Source organism: Heloderma suspectum, chromosome 14, assembly GCF_057233095.1.
Source record: "Heloderma suspectum isolate Gila_16-S chromosome 14, 16-S_ref, whole genome shotgun sequence".
Taxonomy (NCBI): domain Eukaryota; kingdom Metazoa; phylum Chordata; class Lepidosauria; order Squamata; family Helodermatidae; genus Heloderma; species Heloderma suspectum.
The window spans coordinates 11,540,825-11,564,044 of record NC_139471.1 but is presented as its reverse complement, the minus strand read 5'-3'; the positions used below and the strand labels follow the sequence as shown (position 1 = coordinate 11,564,044).

Sequence of the window (23,220 nt, the reverse complement as noted above, 5' to 3'; positions counted from 1 at the left end):
GTTGCCCAAACCGGGGCAATGACTCGACTCCTGTGCACGTCTCCAGGGAGCGACTCGGCCCATCCGTCTTGGATTCAGTTTCCTGGGCTTTATTAATAATTGACTGGCTTGTTTGCAGAAAGCTGTGTGCCGTAAGCCGATTGGAGCAGCCGCAGAGCGCCAGGCCTGGACTGGCTGTACCAGTGTCTCCTGGCCTTGCTATGGGGCGAAGTGGGGGAGAGTTGGGCCGGGGCAAAGGCCAGACATGCTGACATGCTATTCTCCTGCAAGAGAGCGCACAGACCTTTCCTGCCGGCCCACAGCAGTTCCATATATGGGGATGCGCTTCAGAGCTAGGGCAAGAGGAGGGGTGACCCCCCACACACAATGAGACCGGCTGTCAAGCCCTTTGATCTGTCAATACTGGCTGACCCGGTTCATTGCCTGGAAATGGTACGAGGATGTTCCACCACCGCTGGTGGGTCACACGGGCACTCCGACTCCGGCTGGCTTTACAGAACAGGTTTTCATCTGCTTTGCTGCGTTGTTTAATTCTGTCGCCCGGCCTTCCCCAACCAGGCCCCTTGCAGATGTGTTCAATTACAGTTGAGAGCCAGTGTGGTGTAGTGGCTGGAGTGTTGGGCTGGAAGTTGGGACATCCAGGTTCTAGTCCCCACTCGGCCACGGAAGCTCTCTGGGTGACTTTGGGCTCACAGACTCTCAGCCCAGCCTCCCTCACAGGGTTGTTGTTGTGAGGATAAAATGGAGGAGGAGAACGTACACCGCCTTGGGTTCCTTAGGAGGGAAAAAGGCAGGATATAAACAGAATGAATGAATGAATGAATGAACCTCCAGCAGCCCCAGCTGGCATGTCCCAAGCTCAATACTTCAGGATTTTAGCCTCCTCCTTGGGGGTCCTCTGGGGTGAAATATTGGGGTGAGGGGTCAGAACCTGGGGGGGTATGGTTTGCATAGCTCAATGAAAGTTTTTGCTCTTTGCTCCGCCCCATGTCCATCAGGCTCTGCCCCCGAGTCACTAACTATAGCCAATGTCCACCTTCAAGATGCCGCTGGGACTCCAGTCCTGCTCTACCAGCCTCCCCCCCCCATCCCCTAGGTTCCAGTGCTTGGTCCAAGTTTCGGAGGGCCCTTGGGCAAGACACCCTCAATGGGCCCCCTCCCTGAGTGGGTCTACCGTCTCACCCCCACTGCCACCAGCTGCCCTTGTTCCTTCCTCCTCTTCCTCATTTGCCTGACAGGCAGAGAGCCAGGGAGCAAGTGGCATCTCCTGCGTCCCCTTCTCACCACCACCGTCGTCTGGGCCAGAGCGAGAGGCAGGAGAGCAAGCCGGATGCAGTGGGGAAGAGGAGGAGCAAGTCCGGGGGGCTCTTGTTATGGGCCCCTGCCGGGGTGTGGGCCCTTGGCAGGTGCCCAGCCAAGCCTACCCTTGACGCTGCCCCTGCCCTAGGCTCCTCCCCCTGAATCTCAGGTTACTGTCTCCACTGAGACCTGCAGCTCTGCTCACAGTGGCCTTGGACCCAAGAATGCTCCCTTCCCTTCTGTTTACCCTCCGTTTTTCTGTGCTGCTGAAAGATGTGTTTGAACTGTAGTATCGGTTTCCCAGCAAGTGCGTGTAGCTAACAGTTATTAATTGCTTCTGCTCCGATAACGTCTGCAGGCCCGGCTGATGGCCTCGCAAATAACAGAAAGCTTAATCAATGTCTTTCGGTCTGCCGGGGACCCCAGTCAAAGGGGCTAGTGGTTGAAAACCTTGCTGTTGTTTTTGTTTTGTTTTGTTTTTTTAAGTCTATTGAGACGACAGCAACACATGCACTTGGAAGAACCCAATTATCTAGACCCATTTTAGTCAGGCTTCAGGCCTGGGCATGGGACAGAAATGGCCTTGGTCGCCTTGGTGGATGATATGAGGAGGGCTCTGGACAGGGGTGAGTGCTCCTTCCTTGTTCTCCTCGACCTCTCAGTGGCTTTTGATACCGTTGACCACGGTATCCTCCTGGACCGCCTGGAGGGGTTGGGCACTGGGAACACCGTATGGTGGTGGTCCCGGTCCTTCTTCTCTGGCAGGTACCAGAAAGTAGCACTGGGAGAGGAGGTTTCGGACCCGTGGCCGCTCACTTGTGGGGTGCCACAGGGTTCCATCCTCTCCCCGATGCTATTTAACATCTATGTGAAGCCGCTGGGGGCTATCATCAGGAGGTTTGGGGTGCGGTGTCATCAATATGCGGATGACACGCAGCTCTACCTCTCGTTCAAATCTTCACCAAGGTTGGCCGTAGAATCCCTGTCCAAATGTCTGGAGACGGTGAGTGGCTGGATGGGGAGGAATAAGCTGAAGCTGAACCCTGACAAGACCAAGGTACTTTTGGTGGGAGCCAAGAGGAGGCTGGGGGGTGCTGACCTGGTGTTGAATGGGGTACGGCTACCCTTGAAAGACCAGGGCCGCAGCCTGGCGGTCATTTTGGACTCCCAGCTGTCCATGGAGGCTCAGGTATCAGCTGTGAGCCGGACAGCGCTGTACTAACTCCATCTGATACGGCGGCTGCACCCCTTCCTTCCCAACCACCTGCTCCCATCAGTAGTACATGCCCTGGTCTCCTCTTGTTTAGACTACTGCAATGTGCTCTATGTGGGATTACCCTTGAAGATGGTTTGGAAGCTGCAGCTGGTACAGAACGCGGCGGCTCGCCTGATTAAAGGCAGCCGCTGGTGAGATCACATCACTCCAGTGCTGAAGGAGTTGCACTGGTGACCAGTTGTTTTCCGGGCCAAATTCAAGGTGTTGGTTTTGACCTTTAAAACTCTATGCGGTTCCGGCCCAGCCTATCTCAAGGATCGTCTCCAGCAACAGCAGACAGGCCGCTTAACAAGATCAGCCTTGGATGGCCTTCTCTCTGTCCCATCAGCCAGGACAGCTAGGCTGGTGAGGACGAGGGAGAGGGCCTTCTCTGTGGCGGCCCCCACTCTATGGAACTCCCTCCCTAGGGAACTCCACCATGCCCCCTCTTTCATGAGCTTCCGCCATGCATTAAAAACATGGTTGTTCAGGCAGGCATTTGGGGTGGGTTAGGGTATTTTTTATGATGTTTTTAATGTAGACTTTTATTGTTTTAACTGTTTTGTTGTTGTACATCGCCCAGAGTGGCTGGGTGACCAGCCAGATGGGCGATTAATAAATTTAATTAATAAATAAATAAAAATAAAAAATAAATACCCTGAGCACCACATTTTCGTGGCATTTAAGAAAGATGGCCTGGCATGACAGCCCAGTTTGGGATGAAACTCATCCCTGTTGGAACTGTCATGCCAAGGGGGTTCCTTTCAGGGCCGGCCCTACCATTAGGCAGAGTGAGGCAGCTGCTTCAGCCGCAAGATACTGGGAGGCAGCAGGAAACTGTCGGAGGAGAGAGCTGTGGGCCATGTGGCTGGCCTTGCGCCCCCTACACTAGCCTGCTGCTTTCAGAGGCAGTGCAGGAAGCTATCCCATTCCAAGTATTGAAGTGAGATTCATCTGCTAGTGAGTTGGCTTTTATACATGGGATGGAAGGGGGCACCATCTGGTTTTCACCTCAGGCAGCAAAATGTCTTGGGCCAGCCATGGTTCCTTCCATCCCTGTTTGAACAATTAACTTCAGAAGGTGGTGCTGGGGAAATACAGCTTGATTCCCCACCATCTGTAGTAAGGGCTGGTTCAAAGGGCTGGTTTTAACTGTTGAAGCTTTAAATGGTTTAGGCTGGTACAGGAGAAGGACCAGCTTGTCCCGTACCAGCCTGCCTGCACCCTGGGGTCATCAGCAGAGGCCGTTCTTGCTTGCCCTCTGCCAAGGGTGGTTAGGCTGATGAGTACAAGGAAGAGGGCCCTCTCAGTGGTGGCCCCCTAGCTCTCAAATCGGCTTCCCTCGGGGGTCTCCTCAGGCCCCTTCTTTGCCAGTCTTCAGGAAAGCTCTGAAGACCCACCTGTTTTCACAGTCGTTTCCGTAATGTCTGGGCAGCTGGTTTTATTGGTAAGTTCTGTTTTTATTGAATATATTCTTGTTGATATTTATTATATCCACTTAGCGTGTGTGTTTTTAATCTTGTACGCACCGCCTTGAGAGGATTCCACACTTAAAGGAGGCCTAAAAACAGTTTTGAATAAAGGAGGGGTCTGCTGGGATACTCCTTTGCCCCTCGTGTTTCCTCAGCATCTACATGCAACCGCTGAGTGAGGGTCATCTGGATGCTTGGGATCAGGTGTCCTCAATATGCAGATGACACCCAGCTCTATTTCTCTTTCTCCCCCACTTGCTGACCCTCAGGTTCAGGTGAGGCGGTGATGGTTTTAACCAGCGCCTGCTTGTGTGGTAACGGGCAGGATGAGGGCCAAAAAACCAAAGCGCAGTCCAGACAAGATGGGCATCCAGCTGGTGAGGGGCTCACCTGCGAGGGTTACTGGTGTTCACCCTCTGCTGGACAAGGGTGCTCTTCTCCGGAAGGAACAAATTTGGAGTCTGGTGGGCAGGTCCTTGATCCATCTTTGTCACTGGAGGCACAGGTTGCCTCCGTGGCACCGAACACCTTTTACCAGCAATGCTATTCAATTTGACTTCTGTTTATTTTACTCCCCCCCCCCTTCCGCCAGATACTACCTCATCTTTCCCCAACCCGGTGACTTCCAGATGTTTTGGACTTCAGCTCCCATCAACCCGAGCCAGCATGGCCTGTGATCAAGGATCCTGGGAGCTGTAGCCCAAAACATCTGGACAGCCCCCGGTTATTATATTTATTTGTTGTTTCTTTATTTAACTTCACTTGGGCAGCTCACAAAAATTACAGAATGTGAGATAATAAAAACATAAGACAGAATCTTTCACATACAAAATTTAAAAACAATTTAGAGTGTAATCCTATGCATGTTTGGACAGAAAAAAGTCCTACAACTCCCAGCATTCCCCAGCCAGCCAGCTGGCTGGCTGGGGAATGCTGGGAGTTGTAGGGCTTTTTTCTGTCTAAATCTTAAACAGGTCTGGGAGTTGTAGGACCTTTTCCTGTCTAAACATGCCTAGGATTGCGCCCTTAAACCGATAAAACAGGCTGCACTATCGAGCAATAAAAGTGCTCTCTTCTCTTTACTTCCACTGTCCACCTAAGAAAGATCCTGTGTGTTTCACTTAAGGCAGATCCAGGTAACTGCTGGATTTTATACTTTCAGGACTGGGGCATCACCCAGTGTGTGTTTCTTTGTCCTAGCAGCCTCGGCACAGTCTGAAACCCACACAGCACCTCAGAGAGAGCCTCATCCTGTTACATCCACCATCTCCTCCTATGCTGCATTTTAAAACTGTGGCAAAATGCTGATGGCTCCGATGTCCCGTCGGGTGTTGAATCCGCTAGGTTTCAATCAGAACCAGTCTAGGTTCTAGGTTGAAATCTAGGTTTCAATCAGAACCAGTTGGAACTCCAAAGGAACTCTCCAAGGTGTTTCCACACCTTGGAGAGCTCCTTTAGAGTTCCGACTGAAACCCGGAGCAGATTCACCGCCCCACGGACATCAACGCCACCAGCCTCCACTGACTTTGCAGCCTCAGTTTCACATAAGGAAGCCAGGTGTCCTAGTTTACAGGCAACAGTTCTCTCTTTTAAAGGTGTCCTTTCTGTTCAAGAGGTTTCCAGGCCACGTCTGGTTTAAAATCAAAGTATCATAAGGAAGCAGAGCACGACAGGGCGTCTCTGAAGTGCTCGGCCACAGCAAACAGAGCAGCGGCCAAACAGCTTCGCTGCTATTATTTGCTACATTTATTTATACATCATCTATTTGTTTCTTTTATATCCCAGCTTTTCCTCCGAGGAGCCCAAGGCGGTGTAAGTGATCCTCCACCTCCTCTCCGTTTTGTCTTCACAACAACCCTGAGAGGTAGGTGAGGCTGAGCGTCAGCAACTGGCCCAAAGTGGCCGAGCGGGGACCCGGGTTCATCTCCGGAGTCCCAGTCCAACACTCAAACCACTCAGCTCTGCTCCCAGGCATTTAATGGTATATGAAGGGGTATTTATGTCAGCTGTCTTTATCAGGTCTGGTATTTTATTGAAATTGTTCCAGCTGTTTAAATTGCTTAATGTTTTGTAGGTTAATGCTTTTTACTATGCTTTATTATCTTGTTCTTGTGGTTTGTAATTTTTGTGAACCACCCAGAAAGCTTCGACTATTGGGTGATACACAATTATTATTGTTATTATTATTATTATTAATACACCACGGTATGGTGAGATATATTGCAATTTCTATTTAAATTATAGTTACTATTTCTAAATTTGCACCTAGAAATAACATGCTTGCATATGCACCTGTTACAAAAACTGGTGTCCTCTTTTTTGGTGACACAATTCCTCCTTTGGGGGGAGGGGGCACCCTCACATCCAGGCAGTCATCCTCTCCCCTCTGGTTTGCTTAACATCCAGCTTCGATTAAGCGTTCTGCAGAGCCTGAAAGCTCGCTCGCTTGCTATTTTGTGCCCCTGTGCTTCGTCCTGACAAAAGATATTAATTTAAAAAAAAAATTCCCAGGCATTTTAGTCTTTTAATTTTGTTTTAAACCTGTTGTCGTCGTCGTTGTTCAGTCGTTAAGTCGTGTCCGAATTGTTGTGACCCCATGGACCCTAGCACGCCAGGCCTTCCTGTCCTGCGCTCTCTCCCGGAGCGTGCTCAAGTTCATATTCATTGCATCCGTGATGCTATCTAGCCATCTCATCCTCTGCCGTCCCCTTCTCCTTTTGCCTTCAGTCTTTCCCAGCATCAGGGTCTTTTCCAGGGAGTTTTCTCTTTGCATTAGGTGGCCAAAATATTTCAGCTTCAGCTCCAGTATCTGTCCTTCCAATGAGCACTCAGGGTGGATTTCCTTGAGGATGGACTGATTTGACCTCCTTGCAGTCCAGGGGACTCATAAGAGTCTTCTCCAGCACCACAGTTCGAAAGCATCAATTCTTCGGCGCTCAGCCTTCCTTATAGTCCAGCTCTCACAGCCATACGTTACTACTGGGAAAACCATAGCTTTGATTAGACGGACCTTTGTCGGCGAGGTGATGTCTCTGCTTCTGACTACGCTGTCTAGGTTTGCTCCTGGGAAATTTAAACCTGTTACTGTGTTTCAAACCTCTGCATCGCTGCCGGGCTTTATTTCGGTTTTCCTTTTATGCCGCGGTTTCAAACGTTTACATTTTATATCGTCTCTCATGCTGCATTTTGTGGTTTAATTGCTGCGGGCCGTACATTGGCCAGGGGGTTGGATTTTTTTTGTTAATGATGCAATAATCACCAGCGCCCCCTGTGGCCCCCCTCCCCCTCCCCCCCCTCCCCCCCCTCCCCCCAAGCCCCCCCTCCCCCCAGCTTGTCAACGGAGCGCCGCGCCGCGTTCTCTGCCTTGGCAAAGCCGAGCGCCTTCCGCGCAATCTCCGGCCAGGACTCGGCTTCCCAAGGCGCCCCGCGGCTCGCCTGCCGCCTGGGCCCGCGCCCTTCGCGCCCGGGGCGTGCTGGGAGGCGTAGTCCTCCCGCCGCGGGGTGGCGCCCGGCCCCGCCTGCGACGCCCGGGCCATGGCGACCGCGGGCAGCCACGGCGGCGGCGGCCCCCCGGGCGCGGGCGGCGGGGAAGCGGAGCGCCCGCGCCCGCGGCCCTTCCTGATCGGGGTCAGCGGAGGCACCGCCAGCGGCAAGGTGGGTGCGCGCCGGGGCGCGGCCCGAGGGGCTGCGGCGGCTTCCTCGGCCCCGGCCGGAGGGCGCCCGGGCGCCGCCGGCGCGCAGAGGCGGGATGGAAGGAAGGCGGCCGCAGGGGCGCGCTGCCGGCGCGGGGAGGGGAGGGGAGGGCTGCCGCGCGCCGAGGGCGAAATGAAGCCGCGCGGGGAAGCGTCGTGCGGCGGGAGAGGGGCTGGCCGCGTGCGGAAGATGAGACGCCGCCGCCCGGAGGGACGTGGTGCCCGGGGGGAGCGCGCGGGGGGAGATCCGCAGCGCGCAAAAGGGGACAGGCGGGCGGGGAAGCGTAACGCGGGGAAAGGGCGATGCGCCGCGCGCGGATAACGAGAGAAAAGAAAGCCGGGCAGATAACCGTCGTGCAGCAAGGGGAGATCGGAATTTAATTTAAAAAAATAATAATAATAACGCGTTGTGATGCAGCGCATTGCGGAGCTCTTTACGCGCCCGCGGAGGTTCCAAAGGCCATTTTAAGCCGGCCTGGAGTCAAAAGGCGTAAGCGTCGTTGAGGCGCGTTCCTGGGGATGTTCAGTGGGCTCCTTCTGATCGCTTAAAACCTCCCAGCGTTTTACACACGCGCGCCCACCTCCTTTCGTGCTGTAAGAGCACCCGAGGCAAGGATGGGGTCACCGGGGGTCTGGACCTGTGCGTGGATTTTCCAGCCCCCCCTCTAGATTTTCTGCTTTAAAAAACAAAACAAAACACAAGGCCCTAGTCCTTGTGGGGATATAAGGGAAACCTGACAGGTAGGGTTTTTTAAAATTTAACCCAAGGGCTTCATAAGAAGTCGACACTACTGCCACACAATTCTAAATGTGTTTATATTTAAACTTAAATTCCAGTATGTTCAGTGCAGTTTTCTTCCACGCTAAGCGAGTTTATTTGTTACCAGTATTTACCACCATGATCCTCCCCCCCATCATCCTCGCAGCGGCCCTGTGAGGAAGGTTGGGCTGAGAGTCAGTGACTGGCCCAAAGTCGCCCAGCAAGCTTCATTGCTGAGTGGGGTCTAGAACCCTGGTCTCCAGACTCCCTGGCCAACACACACTGGCTCTCTTAGTTCAGTTGGGTCTTAAATAAAGTGTGGCATAGGAGCTAGACTTAAGCTGAGGAGATCTGGGTTCAAATTCCCACTCCCCCGCAAAGCTTTCCAGGTAAATTTGGGCCGGTTGCTATCTTTTTAGCTGCAGTGTTGTGTGTAGTTGTGGGACCAGAATGTGCTCTGGTGTCCTCTCTGCTCAGTAACTTCAAAGGGAGACTCCAGTGTGAAACAGCTGGATTATAGTTTACCAAGAAGTTCAGTCCTGCCACCTTGGGCACCACACTTTAAGAAAGATGCAGACAAACTGGAGAGGGTTCAGAGGAGGGCGACAAAGATGATCAGGGGACTGGAAACAAAGCCCTATGAAGAGAGACTGAAGGAACTGGGCATGTTTAGCCTTGAAAAGAGAAGACTGAGGGGAGATAGGAGAGCGCTCTTCAAGGAGGCCAGGATCTCTTCCCGATCATCCCAGAGTGGAGGACACGGAATAATGGGCTCAAGTGACAGGAAGCCAGATTCCGGCTGAACATCAGGAAAAACTTCCTGACAGTTAGAGCAATACCACAATGGAACCCATTCCCTGGGGAGGTGGTGGGCTCTCCCACACTGGAGGCATTCAAGATGAGCCTGGACAGCCATCTGCCAGGGATGCTCTGACTTGGATTCCTGCATTGAGCAGGGGGTTGGACTCGATGGCCTTGTAGGCCCCTTCCAACCCTACTATTCTATGATTCTATGATTCTACCTGTGGCCTGAATGGAAATAATGGTTTCTTTATCCCACTCCTGGCGTTAATGCCGAGATGTTTGTGTTATCATGAATTTCTCCTGCTGGGAATTGTCACTGTGCTTGTTTTGCATGTTTAAGGTTTAACATAGTTGTCATAGACCGTATTGTTTGCTTTGCTTTTGTGCTTAACCTCAGTGCTTACAGTTCCCCTTGCATTGAACACACAACCACGTGTCCCAACTGAGGATGAAGCTTCTTGCATTGGATGAAATGGACTCTAATCCATGATTAAATCTGTTAGAGCGCCATCCATGTCTGGCTGGGGAATGCTGGGAGTTGTAGGACTTTGTTCTGTCTAAACATGCATAGTCCTGCATAACCCATAGTCCTTATGGTGCTGCAAGATTTCCTGTTGTGTTTGCTGCAGCAGACTAACACGGCCAGCTCTGGGAATTATTAACGTCTATGTTCTTAATGCACTGCATGATTCTTCTACCCCGGTCCTACACTGCATGGATGGCTTGTTCATGTGGAATGCTTTTCAGATGAATCTCTCCATGTCGTCTGCTGCAGTTTCCACCTTGGTGTACCCCTGGACCTCTTACTTACTTCATTTAACCTTATTTTTAGGCCAAGTTTAAGGGTGAAACGTTGCTTGTACACAGCCTCTGGAATAGATCCCGTATTGGGATATGTGCATCTTTATATCTGTCGGAAAGAGGACCCAGAAGCAGGCAGATGGGTGTCCTGACTTGGCCTGGGTCACATTTCTTTGTTTTATTTATTCCTTATCCCGCCCCACCCCCAAGTCAACGGTATGTGAGAAGATCATGGAGCTTCTGGGCCAAAACGAAGTGGATCATCATCAGCGGAAAGTGGTCATTCTCAGCCAGGACCGGTTCTACAAAGTGCTCACAGCAGAGCAGAAGGCCAAAGCGCTGAAAGGACAATACAACTTTGATCACCCAGGTACGGTTTGGGGTGCCCCACTTGAGGTGGACGTGGGAAGAGCTGCACAAGAGAGGGGGGCTCTTGTTCCCAGGATAAGGTGGCTGCCGAGCCGTGTTCTGCGGAGCGCGGGGGTTCCTTGAACCCCCAGTCGGGCTTTCTTGGTGGAACTCCCTGCCAAGGAAGGCTGGTGTCAAGGGCTCCTTGGAGGGCTCTCTCAGTCTAATCCAGTAGCCAAGTCCAGACGCAGACAAAGGGATTCTTTTCAAAGCTTTATTCTTCTTTTACAACTTACAACTCTACAGGCAGCAACTAGATCTGAGCAGCAGCATCCCTATGCCCTAAGTTGGAACAGTTGGTCCCCGTTTGAAAGGCAATTACTGGCAGACCCCTGAATATAAGGACTAGGGAGAATGCCTCCCCTTTTCCCTTGAATCCTCTGGGCGCAGCCGTTGTTTGCACGGCAACCGGGCACTACGCCTCCTTTCCGCGCTCTCCATTTGGCGCCACTCTCTGCGTCTGCACCGCGCATCCAACCAGTTTGCTATCGGTGCTGGGTCACTCCCTGGACTGCTTTCTAATCTAGGAATGTTGGTGGGAGGAATCTCTTGTCAGCCGCGGGCCCTGTGAAAAAGGGGCGCGCTCCTCTCCCAGGAGCGACTGCTCTTCCTCCGAATCAGAACTACTCTGGGATTCTATGGGCTCAGTGTCCACCCTGACATCTAGGCTGGTAGAAGAGCTTGTGGCATGCCATTTCTGCCTCTGGTCTGTGTGTTGCTCTACCCTGACCACCTTCTGTAGATCAGCATGGGATGTTGTGCCTTAAGATTCCCACCTGTAAAATGGGAAACGAAAACCCTTGTATTAGTTACCGTTGTGACATGGGAACTGCTTCCAGAAGGGTTGGTCCCTTGTACATTGCAAGCATGTAATCTGCCTCACCCACGTGGGTCCTCCTCCAAGTAAGATCAGAGCACGGGGAAGCGTGTCCCACGCCCAGCTGGGACACATGAATCGGAATACGCCTGAGACTGAACTGCTGCTGCTGCTGTCTCTGTGATGCTTACATTGTGCAGATGCTTTTGACAACGAGTTGATGCAAACGACCTTGAAGAACATTGTGGACGGCCAAACGGTTGAAGTTCCAACCTATGATTTTGTGACCCACTCCAGGTCGGTGCAGATTTTATACTTTCCAAGTGAAACGTGGTGACCACACGGCTTTCTTGCAACCGTGGCACAATTGCCTTGCATCTCTCTCGGAGAGAGTCTTCATGGGGGTGGGGAGACCCAGAGAAAGAGCTCTTTAATGTCTTCTCTCCTCCTGCTCATGTTTATACCCCGTGTGACTGTGGTACTGTGGGCACCATCAAGATGAATGGTGTATTGGGCAGAAGGTAATCACCAGATGTTTTGGACTTCAACTCCCAGAAACCATGCTAGCATGGCCAGTGGTCAAGAATGCTGGGAGTTGGGAGTCCCAAACATCTGGCGATCTACCTTTCTACCCACCCCAGATGTAGTGCGGTCTTTCGTGCAGTCTCTCCAAACCTGACACCTCCCCAGGCATGTTGGACTGCAACTCCCATCATCCACAGCCACCATGGTTAGGGGAGGCTAGGTTTGTGTGTTGAAGTAGAACTGTGGAGGCATGGGTTTCGCAACCACACTTAGCCCTGAATCTCCCTGGAGTGACCTTGGTTCTGTCACCTCTCAGCTTAACCTAAGTCACAGGGCTGTTGTGGGAGGGAAATCACCTACGCTGCAGGAGCAAGGGCAGGATAAAATATAATACATAATGGAAGCGTGCCTGTCGACCGGACTCCCAAGAGATTGTGGCCTCAAATAATGTGGAAATCACATTTTCCTAGTGTCTCCAGCCTGTTTCACACAAATCTCAGATGAGACGGTCAATTCCTAGACAGTGCCCAGGGTTCCATGTGTTGTTTATTTAAAGACTTTTTTGCCCCCCTTTTCAGCCGAAAAAGACCTTAAGAGGAGCATGGAAAGATCAGTAATTAGACAGTCCCTGCCCTAAAACTTACAATCTAAGATTCATGAATCAAAAGGAAAACAGTTTGAGAGAGAGAAGGAAAAAAGCAAACTCTGGCACTAGTTCTTGAAGTTCCCTATAATGGAACTGGGAACAGCTCAAGAAATGGGGAGCCAAACAGAACTGGTGTCTCAGCAGTGGCTCTGCTTCCCATCTCTCCCTCTGAGGATCTGTGTGCTGATGGGCATCCTGACCAAGGCCATGGGGCCATCACTAGGCATCCCTGCCAACTGAATTTGTGGAGGCCTGCATGAATCATGGACTCTATTTTTTTTATCCCAGTATGTAGAAAGCTAGCATGTCAGGAAGAAAGCTAGGCCAGAATGATTCTCTCTGACTTCTAGTTTTCTATGCACAGCCAGGAAGCTTTCAGTATGGAAGAGTCATGCAATCCCCTAGTCCTTCAGTCCTAGTACAATCCATGGACAGTTTTGTCACCTCACCTTCCACTTATGTAAATTATATGGGATTATATGTGACAGAGTGAGCGTGCGTGAACTGCCTTGAGCTTGTGGTGGATGTATGTCCACAACATAAGTGTGAATGTCCTCTGTGTGCCCTTGAACAATTACGGGTTGGATCCAGGATCTGTCTTCCACGAGAGGGAAGTCTGTAGCAGAAACGCTGAAGACGGTTGTATATTGAGGAGTCAATGGTGCATAGAATTCCCCTGCCCGTGTCTGGAGTGCCGTTTGGGCCTGTTTATGGAGCTGGGTAGCTATACTAGTTCCCAGGGCTAACTCTGTTGATGCCGTAACAGCCTGAGGCTGGTAGATAAACCTGTGGCAACATCTGTAGTTTAAAGCTACTTGCAGCCAGGGCAGCAAAGAGGAGAGTTGTCTTCTGGGCTGGTGGGCTGGCTGCCAATGGTTAGGACCAGTGTTCTTCCAGTCTGAAACACTCTTGAAGGGTTACACCATGTCTGGAATGGGAGGGCTCAATGGGGTAGTATATGATTCCCTGGGACCCTCCCAAAGGGAGAACCTCACCTCAGGCCAAGCCGGACAGGTGCTGCAGGGCCAGGCCATCACGGGCTCAGGCTCACTGCTGATCTTACCTTTAACGTATGCTTTATCTTGCTTTGTAGTAGATTTGCTGCAATTATCGTATTTTGCTCACCTTTGCTTCAATTATTTTTTTTATCTGCTTCTCTTTAATCAAATATTTCCTTCACGTTCTGAATATCCTAAAAAGAACCCATGCCTATGGGCAAAACAAGGTCCCTCTGTCCAGTTTTTTGGGATCCCCGCTCACACATCACAGTTCACCCCATTCAGCAGGGTCTCCATTTTTCTGGGGGCTCCCCTAGGAAGGAGGGAAGGCCACTTCCACCAGTGCAGTAGATCCAGTGTAAATCTGGACTCAGACCCGTGTTGGCACCTTCCTTGGCCACCTCCTGAAATTCCCCTTTGCATGTGCTGCAGGCTTCCTGAGACAGCTGTGGTCTACTCTGCAGATGTGGTCCTTTTTGAGGGGATTTTGGTGTTCTACAATCAAGACATCCGGGACATGTTTCACCTCCGCCTCTTTGTCGACACCGACTCGGACGTCAGGCTCTCCCGGAGAGGTAACGCTGGTTTCCTTGTATACTTTTAAGTGCTTTACGAGAACAGTTCCGCTGAAGGGTACAAGAAAAGGTTTAGCAGTTCTGGTATATTCAGGGCCAGCCTACGCAACCTGTATCCTCCAGATGTCTTGGACTACAACTCCCAAGCAGCATGGAAATGTGTTTTAGTCCCACACGTCTGGAGGCTTCCCCAGGTTGGGTAAAGCTGTTCTGGGCCATGGTTGGAGTTCTGAGTGTAATAAGTCTGTTCTCAAACACGGGAGAGCGAAAGTGTGAGCTTCCTTCACCCTTGCATGACCAACATTTGTCTTTGAATGCACTCTTCTTAGTTGGAATGTGCAAGTCCTGTGTCCTGGATAGAATCATTCTCAAGGGTTTTGCATCTCACCACAAGGGTTGGGTGGGGCATTATTATTGTTCATGCCAAAATGTGTAAGGGATCACAGTAAAAAGGCGCAGTCTACGCATGTTTAGGCAGAAAAAAGGCCTACAACTCCCAGCGTGCCCCAGCCAGTGTGGCTGGCTGGGGCATGTTGGGAATTGTAGGACTTTTTTTACTGTCTAAACTTGCTTTAGGATTATACCCCAAGTCTCACAAGAGGCCAGATTTTAGGACAAAGTGCCTCTTGCCTGGATGGTATGACATCTTTGGGGAAAGCGGAGTATAAAGGAAGCAGCATTCTAAATGTTTTAGGCAGGTTTTTTGTGGTTCAGTTTGGGCTCCCCAGTAAAACTTTCCATGGATTGTTTCCCCTCTGAAGAATGAGACTTCCACCACCAGCTAGACTTTCAAATCCCAACTAGGCTCCCGACAGGCTTTGCCAAGTCCGTAGGCGCTGTGGTTTTAACCGCCCAGCCTGTCCCTTCCTACCTCCTGTGGTCTTGAGAACCTCAGATGGAAAAAAGCTCTTAACTGGCCTTTTGGTTTGTTTTGCTGTAGTTCTTCGAGATATGAAGCGGGGAAGGGACCTCGAGCAGATTCTGACCCAATACACAACGTTTGTCAAACCTGCCTTTGAAGAGTTCTGTTTGCCGGTACCAACAGCTCCCCTACCCTCAAAAAAAAATAATAATTTGTCCAATTAAAAGAAGGGAAGGTTGGTGGAAGAGGGATGAGAGATTCCCACTTGTATGTTCAGCTTCTTCTAGAGAAGCATCTGGATGCTGTCTCCGAACCAAACCTATTACTCTTTTTCTTCATAGGAACATAGGAAGAAGTCTTATACTAGGTCAGGCTCTTAGTCCGTGTAACCCAGTGTTGTATACTCTGACTGGCAGAGGCCTTTTCCAGCACCTGATCCTTCTAATTGGAGTTTCCCAGGATTGAACCTCGGACCTTCTGCATACGCAGCGTATGCTCTACCACTAAGCTACGGCCCCTCCCTGTGTTTTATTTCAAATTAATTTTGAACGGTGTGGCCCCCTTTTCCCCTAGTGCAAGGCCTTGTCTGGGAATTGAACCCAGCACCTCTTGCACCCAAAATGAGAATCGTGCCACTACCAGACCAACGAGTTGCACTACTGCTACTTCTTTCTGAAAACGACTGCCCCGCTTTCCAAAACGTCACGCACCAAGGAAACCCAGGTTCTGCAGCCAGGACAAATGACCTAAAATAACTTCGCAGCTTTCTGCTTATTTTTGTGTGATTTCTTCTGCTTCTCCAGTAGAATGTTTTGAACGGAGAATCGTTTTAGGAAAAGCCTGGGGAGAAATGGTAAGGGAGAGGCATAGGAAATAGGCACCCCAGCCTAGTTGAAGTCAGTGGGGTGGGCGTCCGTGCAGTGTCATCTCAACTAGATGTTACTACGGAGCTCTGGATGGGTTGGCATTCCCCGCTCCCATGTGTAGTTTGGGCCTAGGAGTAGGTGGCCTGCAGACTTGCAGTGGGCAGGGATTCCGGCTTGATCATTTGAGATATGTCTCTGGAAATAAGTATTCCCTAAGAGGTAATAACATCTGGGCACCATCAAAATTGCCAGTTAGCTAATACACTTCAAGATACATTGTCTCCCAAGTGCCATCAGTTCAGACTTTTACCAGTTAACTGAATAGCCAGACAAATGACCATAAGTATTAATGAGCCAGAGCAGACAACCAGAGTTTCAAAATAAACAATAAAAGATCGTCAGTGTAAAGGATAATTTTAAATTCTAAACCGTCATCCCACACACGTTCTTAAGCCTTTTTACAAAGTCACTAGAGTGAAACTACCTGTTCTTAAGGGAAAAACAGCGGAGGGAGCAATGCTAGGCAGCATCTGAGGGGCCACAGGATACTGCAGATTCCCAGCGTTGACCTCGGAGTGGGGAATCGGAGATCTGACCCTCTTCCCCCTCACAGCAGGCACGGAAAGAACTGTGCCAGCTGGGCTCCAAGGCCAGGAACTCGATCTCAGAGGGGGCAGGGAGGAGACTGAAAAGGCCAGGATACTAGCTATCCTGAATCTCTGCCAGTCTAGTGAAAAATACAGGGCGGGGAGGCAAAGATTGCCTCTACTGCTCCTCCCACCCTGCATAGGACGATCATAAGCTATGGGATTGTGCCCTGAGGCTCTTTAGATACCAGATTAATCATACTGCACAGTAAAATCTCAGGCACATCCCCGCCAAGCCCGTTTTCTTTGCACATTTTCAAGGGGGGGGGGGTCTGAAATTTTGCAATCCCCTCTGCCCATTCTGTTCCACTGAGAATTATCATAGAATTGTAAGAATTTGACGACTCCTCGAACATCCTCTAGTCAAAGTCAAGAATGCAGGATCTGCACTTGAGGATGCAGCCATACATGGGTTTTCTTCCTGGGTTGCTCGTGGTTAACAACCCATAGTTAAACCCCAGTGAAGGGTTCACACATAACAACAACCCACCATTCAATAACAACCCATACTTAAGCTATAGTCCGGGTTGTCATGTGCAAACCAGGCAGATCCAGGTCACAAGCAGGACACAAAGGAAATCACCCTCTCCCACTGTGACTCTCCAGCAACTGGTACTGAGTCATGCTGCCTCTGAAACCCAGAATTCAGGACCCAAGTTCAAATGTCACCTTCAACCACGAATTTCTTGTTTGGCCCAAGGACAACTGCACACTCTCAGCCCCTGATCTACTGGAGGGGACGGGGGACATCCACTACTTAAATGCTGACTGTTACAACTGTGTAAACGGTAACGCTGATATAAATTGAGGCTTATTCACAGTATCCGGGTAGAATTAGCCCCATTTTCTTCCTCTCATCGTCAGTGAGCTCAGATGTCTCTAGTGGTTTCTTCCTAGGCTGTGACTTTTGAGAATTATGGTTGTATTTCTCATCTGCAGACCAAGAAATATGCTGATGTGATTATCCCTCGAGGTGTAGACAACATGGGTGAGTGGCCTGCAGTCTTTCACTCCTTGGGGTTAGTTGCCAGGAGCACCCATCTAAAAGTCATAGCACTCTTTCTCCCCAAAGCATCCCACCCCAAATCTGTTCTCAGTTGGAAAAATCAGAATGGGGACTGTCGTGTTCTAAAGGCCAAATGAACCTAGGCAAAATCAGCTCCTCTTTGTCTTGTAGTATGTTGTTCAAGCAAAGCTGTTCTTGTAGCATGGGGATGCTCCCTGTGTATCTTTGGGGGTGCCTTCCCACATTTCTGCCTCTCTGCTTCCTGCAATTGGCCAGTGAGGCTCTGCTACAAGTTCCATCTTTCCTTTTCCATTATAGCACCCATCTCTAGAGCATGCTACCAAGGAAGACCCTTCTGACCACCTTCCTTGCCAAGTTTGGTCTTGTATCAAAAAGGTTTCTCTGGTTGGTGATTCAGTAAATATGGAGGGTGGGTTGACTCTTTAGTGGGGCTGCAGTGTTTAGCCCCCATCCCTTCCCCAACCTGGTGCCATCTAGATGTCTTGGACTACAAGACCCATCATTCCTATAATCCATGCTCGGCAGGGTTGATGGGGGTTGTAGTCTGAAATATCTGGCGGGCAGGCACCAGGTTGCCGAATGCTGGTTTGGCCAACAGTTTGTTTGACTAGAAAAGTGCATCAGACTTTCTTAACATTTATTCAAGTGTTTATAAAAACTGCACTGGCAAACACCATCTTAAAAGAGGCAATTCCCACCGGTGCCAGAGATCACAGGGGATGCTTCATCTAAGATGATGCCCATTGCAATACATTTGTGCAAGAAAAGTAGCTTTTTCCCTTTAGAGCGGTCTTTTTTTTTTTCTTAAGATGTAAACATACAGATTCTACTTCTGTGTATTTGTTGTATGTTACGGTTCTAAGTTGGTAAACTGCTTTGGGTAATGTTTTAACTACTCTTTAGCTTTACTTTGGGTTTACTTTGCTTTGGGTACTCTACGGATTGAAACGAAGCTGAGAAATGCAAACCGTAAATAAATAGCATCAGTCCTACGGCTTCGGCTTCCGGATGGATGATTAGGGGCAGCAACTGGTTGGGATGATGAGGGGGTGGAGGGAAGTTGAACCAGTATGTCCGCTTGGCTGACACGCTGCCAACTTCTCCCATGTCGTTGGTGCAAAATCCATTTTTAACCGTAAAGATGAGATGGGTGTATGTCGGGATTGCAGCTAGAGCTTGGTTTAGAAAGGGTTTTCAGGATTTCTGCACCGGTGGACGGGCATTGGGTTCACCACAGTGATAACCAATTATGTACACTGAAATAAAAATCCACTTGACGTCGTAATTCTTGGATCTTTTTAACTAGAGATGCCAAGAATTGAACCTGGGACCTTTTGTATACAAAACAGGTGGCTTGCCACTGGGCTCTGGTGCCTCTCTTAATTAATGCCTCATTGCCCCTTTTTTCCCTGGCAGTTGCAATCAACCTCATCGTGCAACATATCCAAGACATACTCAGCGGTGACCTCTGCAAGTGGCAACGTGGAGCAATGAATGGGCACGGCCGGTCTTCCAAGCGGCCTTTTCCAGAACCAGCAGACACCAGCCCACTTCTGGCACCTGGCAAACGGTCCCACCTGGAGTCTAGCAGCCGCCCCCACTGATGCAGCCAGAAGACTAGGAGGCCTCCATGCCAGCCAGACCCAGATGGGTTCCGAGGTGCCTTTTGCATATTCCTAGCGTGTCACGGGCTCAGCCGAGAATCTTTTCATGGAGGCCTTGAACTGTTGCCTTGTCAATGATTTTTAACTGCCGTCTTTTTGTGTGAGAGTTTTTTCAAGAAGGTACCTACACAAACCCCCATTCCTGTTACTAGCACACAAAAATGCCCGGGGGGGGGGGGGGGTCCTTCCTTTCAAAGTCTTTGAGTTCTGCAGTTTTAATTTTCGAAGAAAGAAACTGGTCCTGGGCCCACAACACACCACAACAAGCAAAGGGGCTTTGCATTTATTCTCATACGTTTTTCGCTCTGATTAAATTTAGAAGTGGTTAGTAGGATGGGGGTTCCGTGTACAGTGTCCCCTGTGGGCCGCAAGAGGCTTAGGGCTGCTTTTCACAGCCCTTTAAAAAAAAAGAAAAGACGGTAACATTGATCGCCACCAGCCAACGTTGTAACTCCCCAAATCTCTTAAGGGAAGACTTACACTTTTTTTAAAAAACAGAATGGAGGTGGGGAGCATGCACACTTCCTCAAAGTTTTACAACTCCCCAACCTCTCCTCTGCCCCCCTAGACTGGAGTAGAGAAGAGAGGGGGCCTCTGGCTAAAAAGGTAAGCATTCTTCTTGCTCAAAAGATTAGGCTAACGTGCTTCCTTACCTTGTGATAAGACAAAGGGAGAAGCGGTGGCGGAGCGGGCCTTCTCCTTTAGCTATCGGTCAGCTTCGCCCTCTGAAGCAGAGGGGCACTTGGCTGTTCATGCAATCCATTAGATAAGAAAGAGGTGTTGTTCCTCACTGACTGTTCCCTGTTATCTTCCACACAAATTAGACTTGGGAGGGGGCAACTGCATTGTATGATTTTATGTTAATAGAAATAAGCTGTCTTTAGCGTGCCAGCTAATGCAGCGAGAGGGAGGGAGCATGTCCCTCCAGTTGGTGCAAGTAGAAAATATTTTCTCCTTTCTCTACCAAGACCAGGGCGGAAGTTAGTGAGGCCGGTAGCGGGAAATGGCAAAATCCTTTCTCTCAATGCTACGATCTTGTTTTTCATCCCAAGGACAATTGTGCTCTCTGTGTGTGTGTGCACACGCACACACCTGGTCTCATCAGTAGCTGCTAGGTGGAAATGAAGCCCCAACTGTAGCTGTGTGCAACAAGGGCTGTAATTCGGTGCATGCTTAGCTTACCTGGGAGTTAGCAGGGCTTACTTTTGAGTAAGCTTGCAGGGAATTGTGCTGAAAAGGAATCCCACTGAAATCAGTCGAACAAGTTTGTTATGACTAGCTAGTTTCATTGCTTTCAGCAGGCTCTGCTTATGACTTTCGTCCTTGCTCTGTACTTGTGATCTAACCATGTATGAATAGCAGCTGCCAGAAAGTCTTTTTAAAATTAGAGATTTTGTTTGTTCACAAAACTGCAGTGCTTTTTCTACCGCCTTCGATTTGCAGTCAGGTCTGTGGTTTTATCGAGTAACGTTAAAACACAAGTTCTTTATTCCCTGCTGTAAGCCAGGCCCTGTGGCTTTGTTAATAAAAGGCGAGCAAAATGAAACATGGCTGAGGTTTCCTTTTTCTATTGTATATACTTTAAAATGACTTACGCAGCATGATGGAAAGGAACGCTGCAATTTCTACATTGGCATCGACACTATTGAGCATAGAAACAGTACACAGAATCCGGCAGATAGAAACCATTCAGTTTTATACAGCCCTCTTGACGAATTGCTCAGCCACGTGAGGAACTGTTGGTCAACCTTTTTTGCATAAGAGGAATATGCCCTCTTTTAAACACAGGCCTTAGGGGATTTGCAGTGCCTGCCTATCCTATACCCCCTTTAACAAGGTGCTGTACCCCCTCCCAACACAGCCCCATGCAATCATGATACCGTAAACCACATCTGTTTGCACCGCAGCACCATCGTGCAACAGGTAGCAGGAGGATGTTTTTGGACGCCTTGTGTAGCTTGGGCTATGTGGCACTGGCAAAATGAGTTGAAAAGGTTGCAGAATTAGAGCAGGCAGACAGGTCCACAGGGTGATTGGGGCAGGGGAGGGGGGGACTGCCTGCTGTATTGCTTTATCCTTAATGCATGCAACTGGTTTTCAAACTGTGTTTCGGGGACTTCTCAGACTCCTCCAAAAATGATTAGGGGTTGCTCAATAGGAGAGTCTGCGAAGATGGAGGAAATTTCCTTGAAAGACAGCCAGGCTCATCCTCCATCTGCAGTGGTGGTGGGCAGATGTTAGGTCATCGTCAGCTCCTGCAGATAAGGCCCAACAGGCCTGCTTTCCCCTCCCCTATGTATGGGGGTGGGAGGGCAGACTGGGTGCCAAGCGCCACTGTGATGCACAGAGATTCCTTGGCACACACCTCAACAGGGAAAGGGTTGCTGTAAAGAATACTTGACGACTCCTACTTAGCATGGTGACTACCTCCTGTTCTCTGAAACTAAAAGCGGTCCCCAATGCAAAAAACTGAAAAGACGATTTTCTACCATCAATGAAATCCTCACACGCTTCCGTCTTCTCACTGTTGGGCCAGTGTGGACATGATCAGAAAACTAGTAAATCCATGTAAGAATGAGACACAAAAATAAATGAAGTGTTTTGTTTAGTGCCAAGTCTTACACTATATAGAGCCGAATTACTACACTCAACTCAGCACCGTGCACTCCTTTTGGAGTTGCTAAAAAGAATCAGAGGATGTAAGATAAATTTTGCAACGATGCCGTCCTGTACTGGCAGAGGGTATATAGGCTTTTTCCACTCATCCATGCTGGAGATCACAGAGCCCACTCAAACACCGCCACCACCCTTTCTCAATCAGCTCTGAGGAAAAGCATTATCTGCTAGCGCTGTCCTACGTAGAATGCAGGGGAGCAAACAGGCCAGTTGCCGAAGACACAAACCTGACATCAGAAACTGAAATATTCAAAAACGAGAACGCTTGCTGATGAATTCAGTTCGTTCAGCTGTTTCCCCCTGAGGGAGGCTGAAGTGGGGCTGCTCTTGAACCAAGCAACTTCAAGACAGATTTCAACGTGAAACAGCCGAGCTACACTTCATTGAGAGGCTCAGCTCTTATCTCCTGTGGCTTGCATAAGGGCAAAGGCTGTTGGTGTTCATAATCAGCTCACCAACGCCAGGAAGTCTCGTGTCGTCATCCAACAATGGTTTTGTGAATAGCCGCTGTTAAGGAAAAGTTTCTGTGACACAAAAAGTTCGTCATACCCAAGGACAATCATGACCCAACACACAACGGGTTCCATGTCTTTGTACATTCCCCCCCCCCCGCCCCTTTCACATTTCGTTCACAGAAATACTCCCGAGGGAAGAATCAACATTCCAAAACATTATTTACAGTCAGTATTGCATAATGCCAACGTAGACCGTGGCCAGCAGTGTCTTTGCACTCTTTCCATGCTCTGGAGATATGGAGTGGATTTCCACCCCCTCCCCCTCCCTTTAGGAGCAAGACTTTGCTGCACCACAGAATGGCAAGGATCCAAGCAGATTTAATGAGAGCTGGGCAGAGCCGTTAACACAGACGCAACCGTGCCACTTCTTTCGCTTTTCCATAGCCATATAGGGGCTATGCTGCCTCAGCTCTAGGCTAATTCTGCTGCAACCGTCCCCTTCTACAGCAGAAACGTGCAGGGACAAAAAGCTACAGCAGAATGCAAACCCGCTCCCAATTTTGCATTCCAGTAGAATGATTCTCATTGAGGGAGGAAAGGTGGTGTCAGAAGGAGTCCACGGAGGCAGCACGAGAGGATGACGGTTGACTGAATCCCTCCCGCCCTATCTCCCCCGCTGCTCCAGCCTCACCTCTGCTTGCAGATGCGATCAGTTCTCGCTTGGCCTGTGCTCTTGTCCGCCCTCACGGCGAGCGTTTCCTGATCAGGATGTCCCAGCTGTCCTTCCACCGCAGGTCCTGGAGCTCCGCTTTGGAGAGCGGAGGCTCGCCGTAGGTTAGCGGCCGGAATGTGTGGTGGGTAAGGTATACCGACGAGAACCAGGCCACCACGAAGGCACTGTGCATGCTCTTGGAGAGCTTGGATCTGAAAAGGAGAGAGCGCGAGATGCACACACACAAGCAAAGTGAGCG

At 50.0% G+C, this 23,220-nt stretch overlaps 2 protein-coding genes across 11 annotated transcripts in view; one reads left to right on the top strand and one right to left on the bottom strand.

The window, feature by feature from the left end:
• Nucleotides 1–5,800: 5,800 nt before the first annotated feature.
• Nucleotides 5,801–20,668, top strand: UCK1 (uridine-cytidine kinase 1). Of its 2 annotated transcripts, none has more exons than XM_084820620.1 (7): nt 5,801–5,890; nt 10,294–10,453; nt 11,509–11,605; nt 13,910–14,052; nt 14,993–15,087; nt 17,367–17,415; nt 18,871–20,668. In XM_084820620.1, the coding sequence occupies exons 2-7, from the start codon at nt 10,315–10,317 to the stop codon at nt 19,056–19,058; spliced, it is 711 nt and encodes a 236-aa protein (XP_084676746.1). In that variant the 5' UTR covers nt 5,801–5,890; nt 10,294–10,314; the 3' UTR covers nt 19,059–20,668. The 2 variants fall into 2 exon arrangements, with proteins under 2 accessions (XP_084676746.1, XP_084676745.1); XM_084820619.1 differs by lacking the exon at nt 5,801–5,890 and adding an exon at nt 7,547–7,680.
• The window catches only part of POMT1 (protein O-mannosyltransferase 1), a 28,585-nt gene continuing 25,949 nt past the window's right edge, over nt 20,585–23,220 (bottom strand). For 5 of the 9 annotated variants that reach the window (XM_084820613.1, XM_084820614.1, XM_084820611.1 and 2 more), the window contains one exon: nt 20,585–23,173. In XM_084820613.1, the coding sequence (XP_084676739.1) occupies nt 22,993–23,173 (181 nt within the window). In that variant the 3' untranslated portion in view covers nt 20,585–22,992. The remainder of the gene's footprint in view (nt 23,174–23,220) is intronic. The other 4 variants (XR_014785853.1, XR_014785852.1, XR_014785851.1 and 1 more) reach the window with 3 other exon arrangements.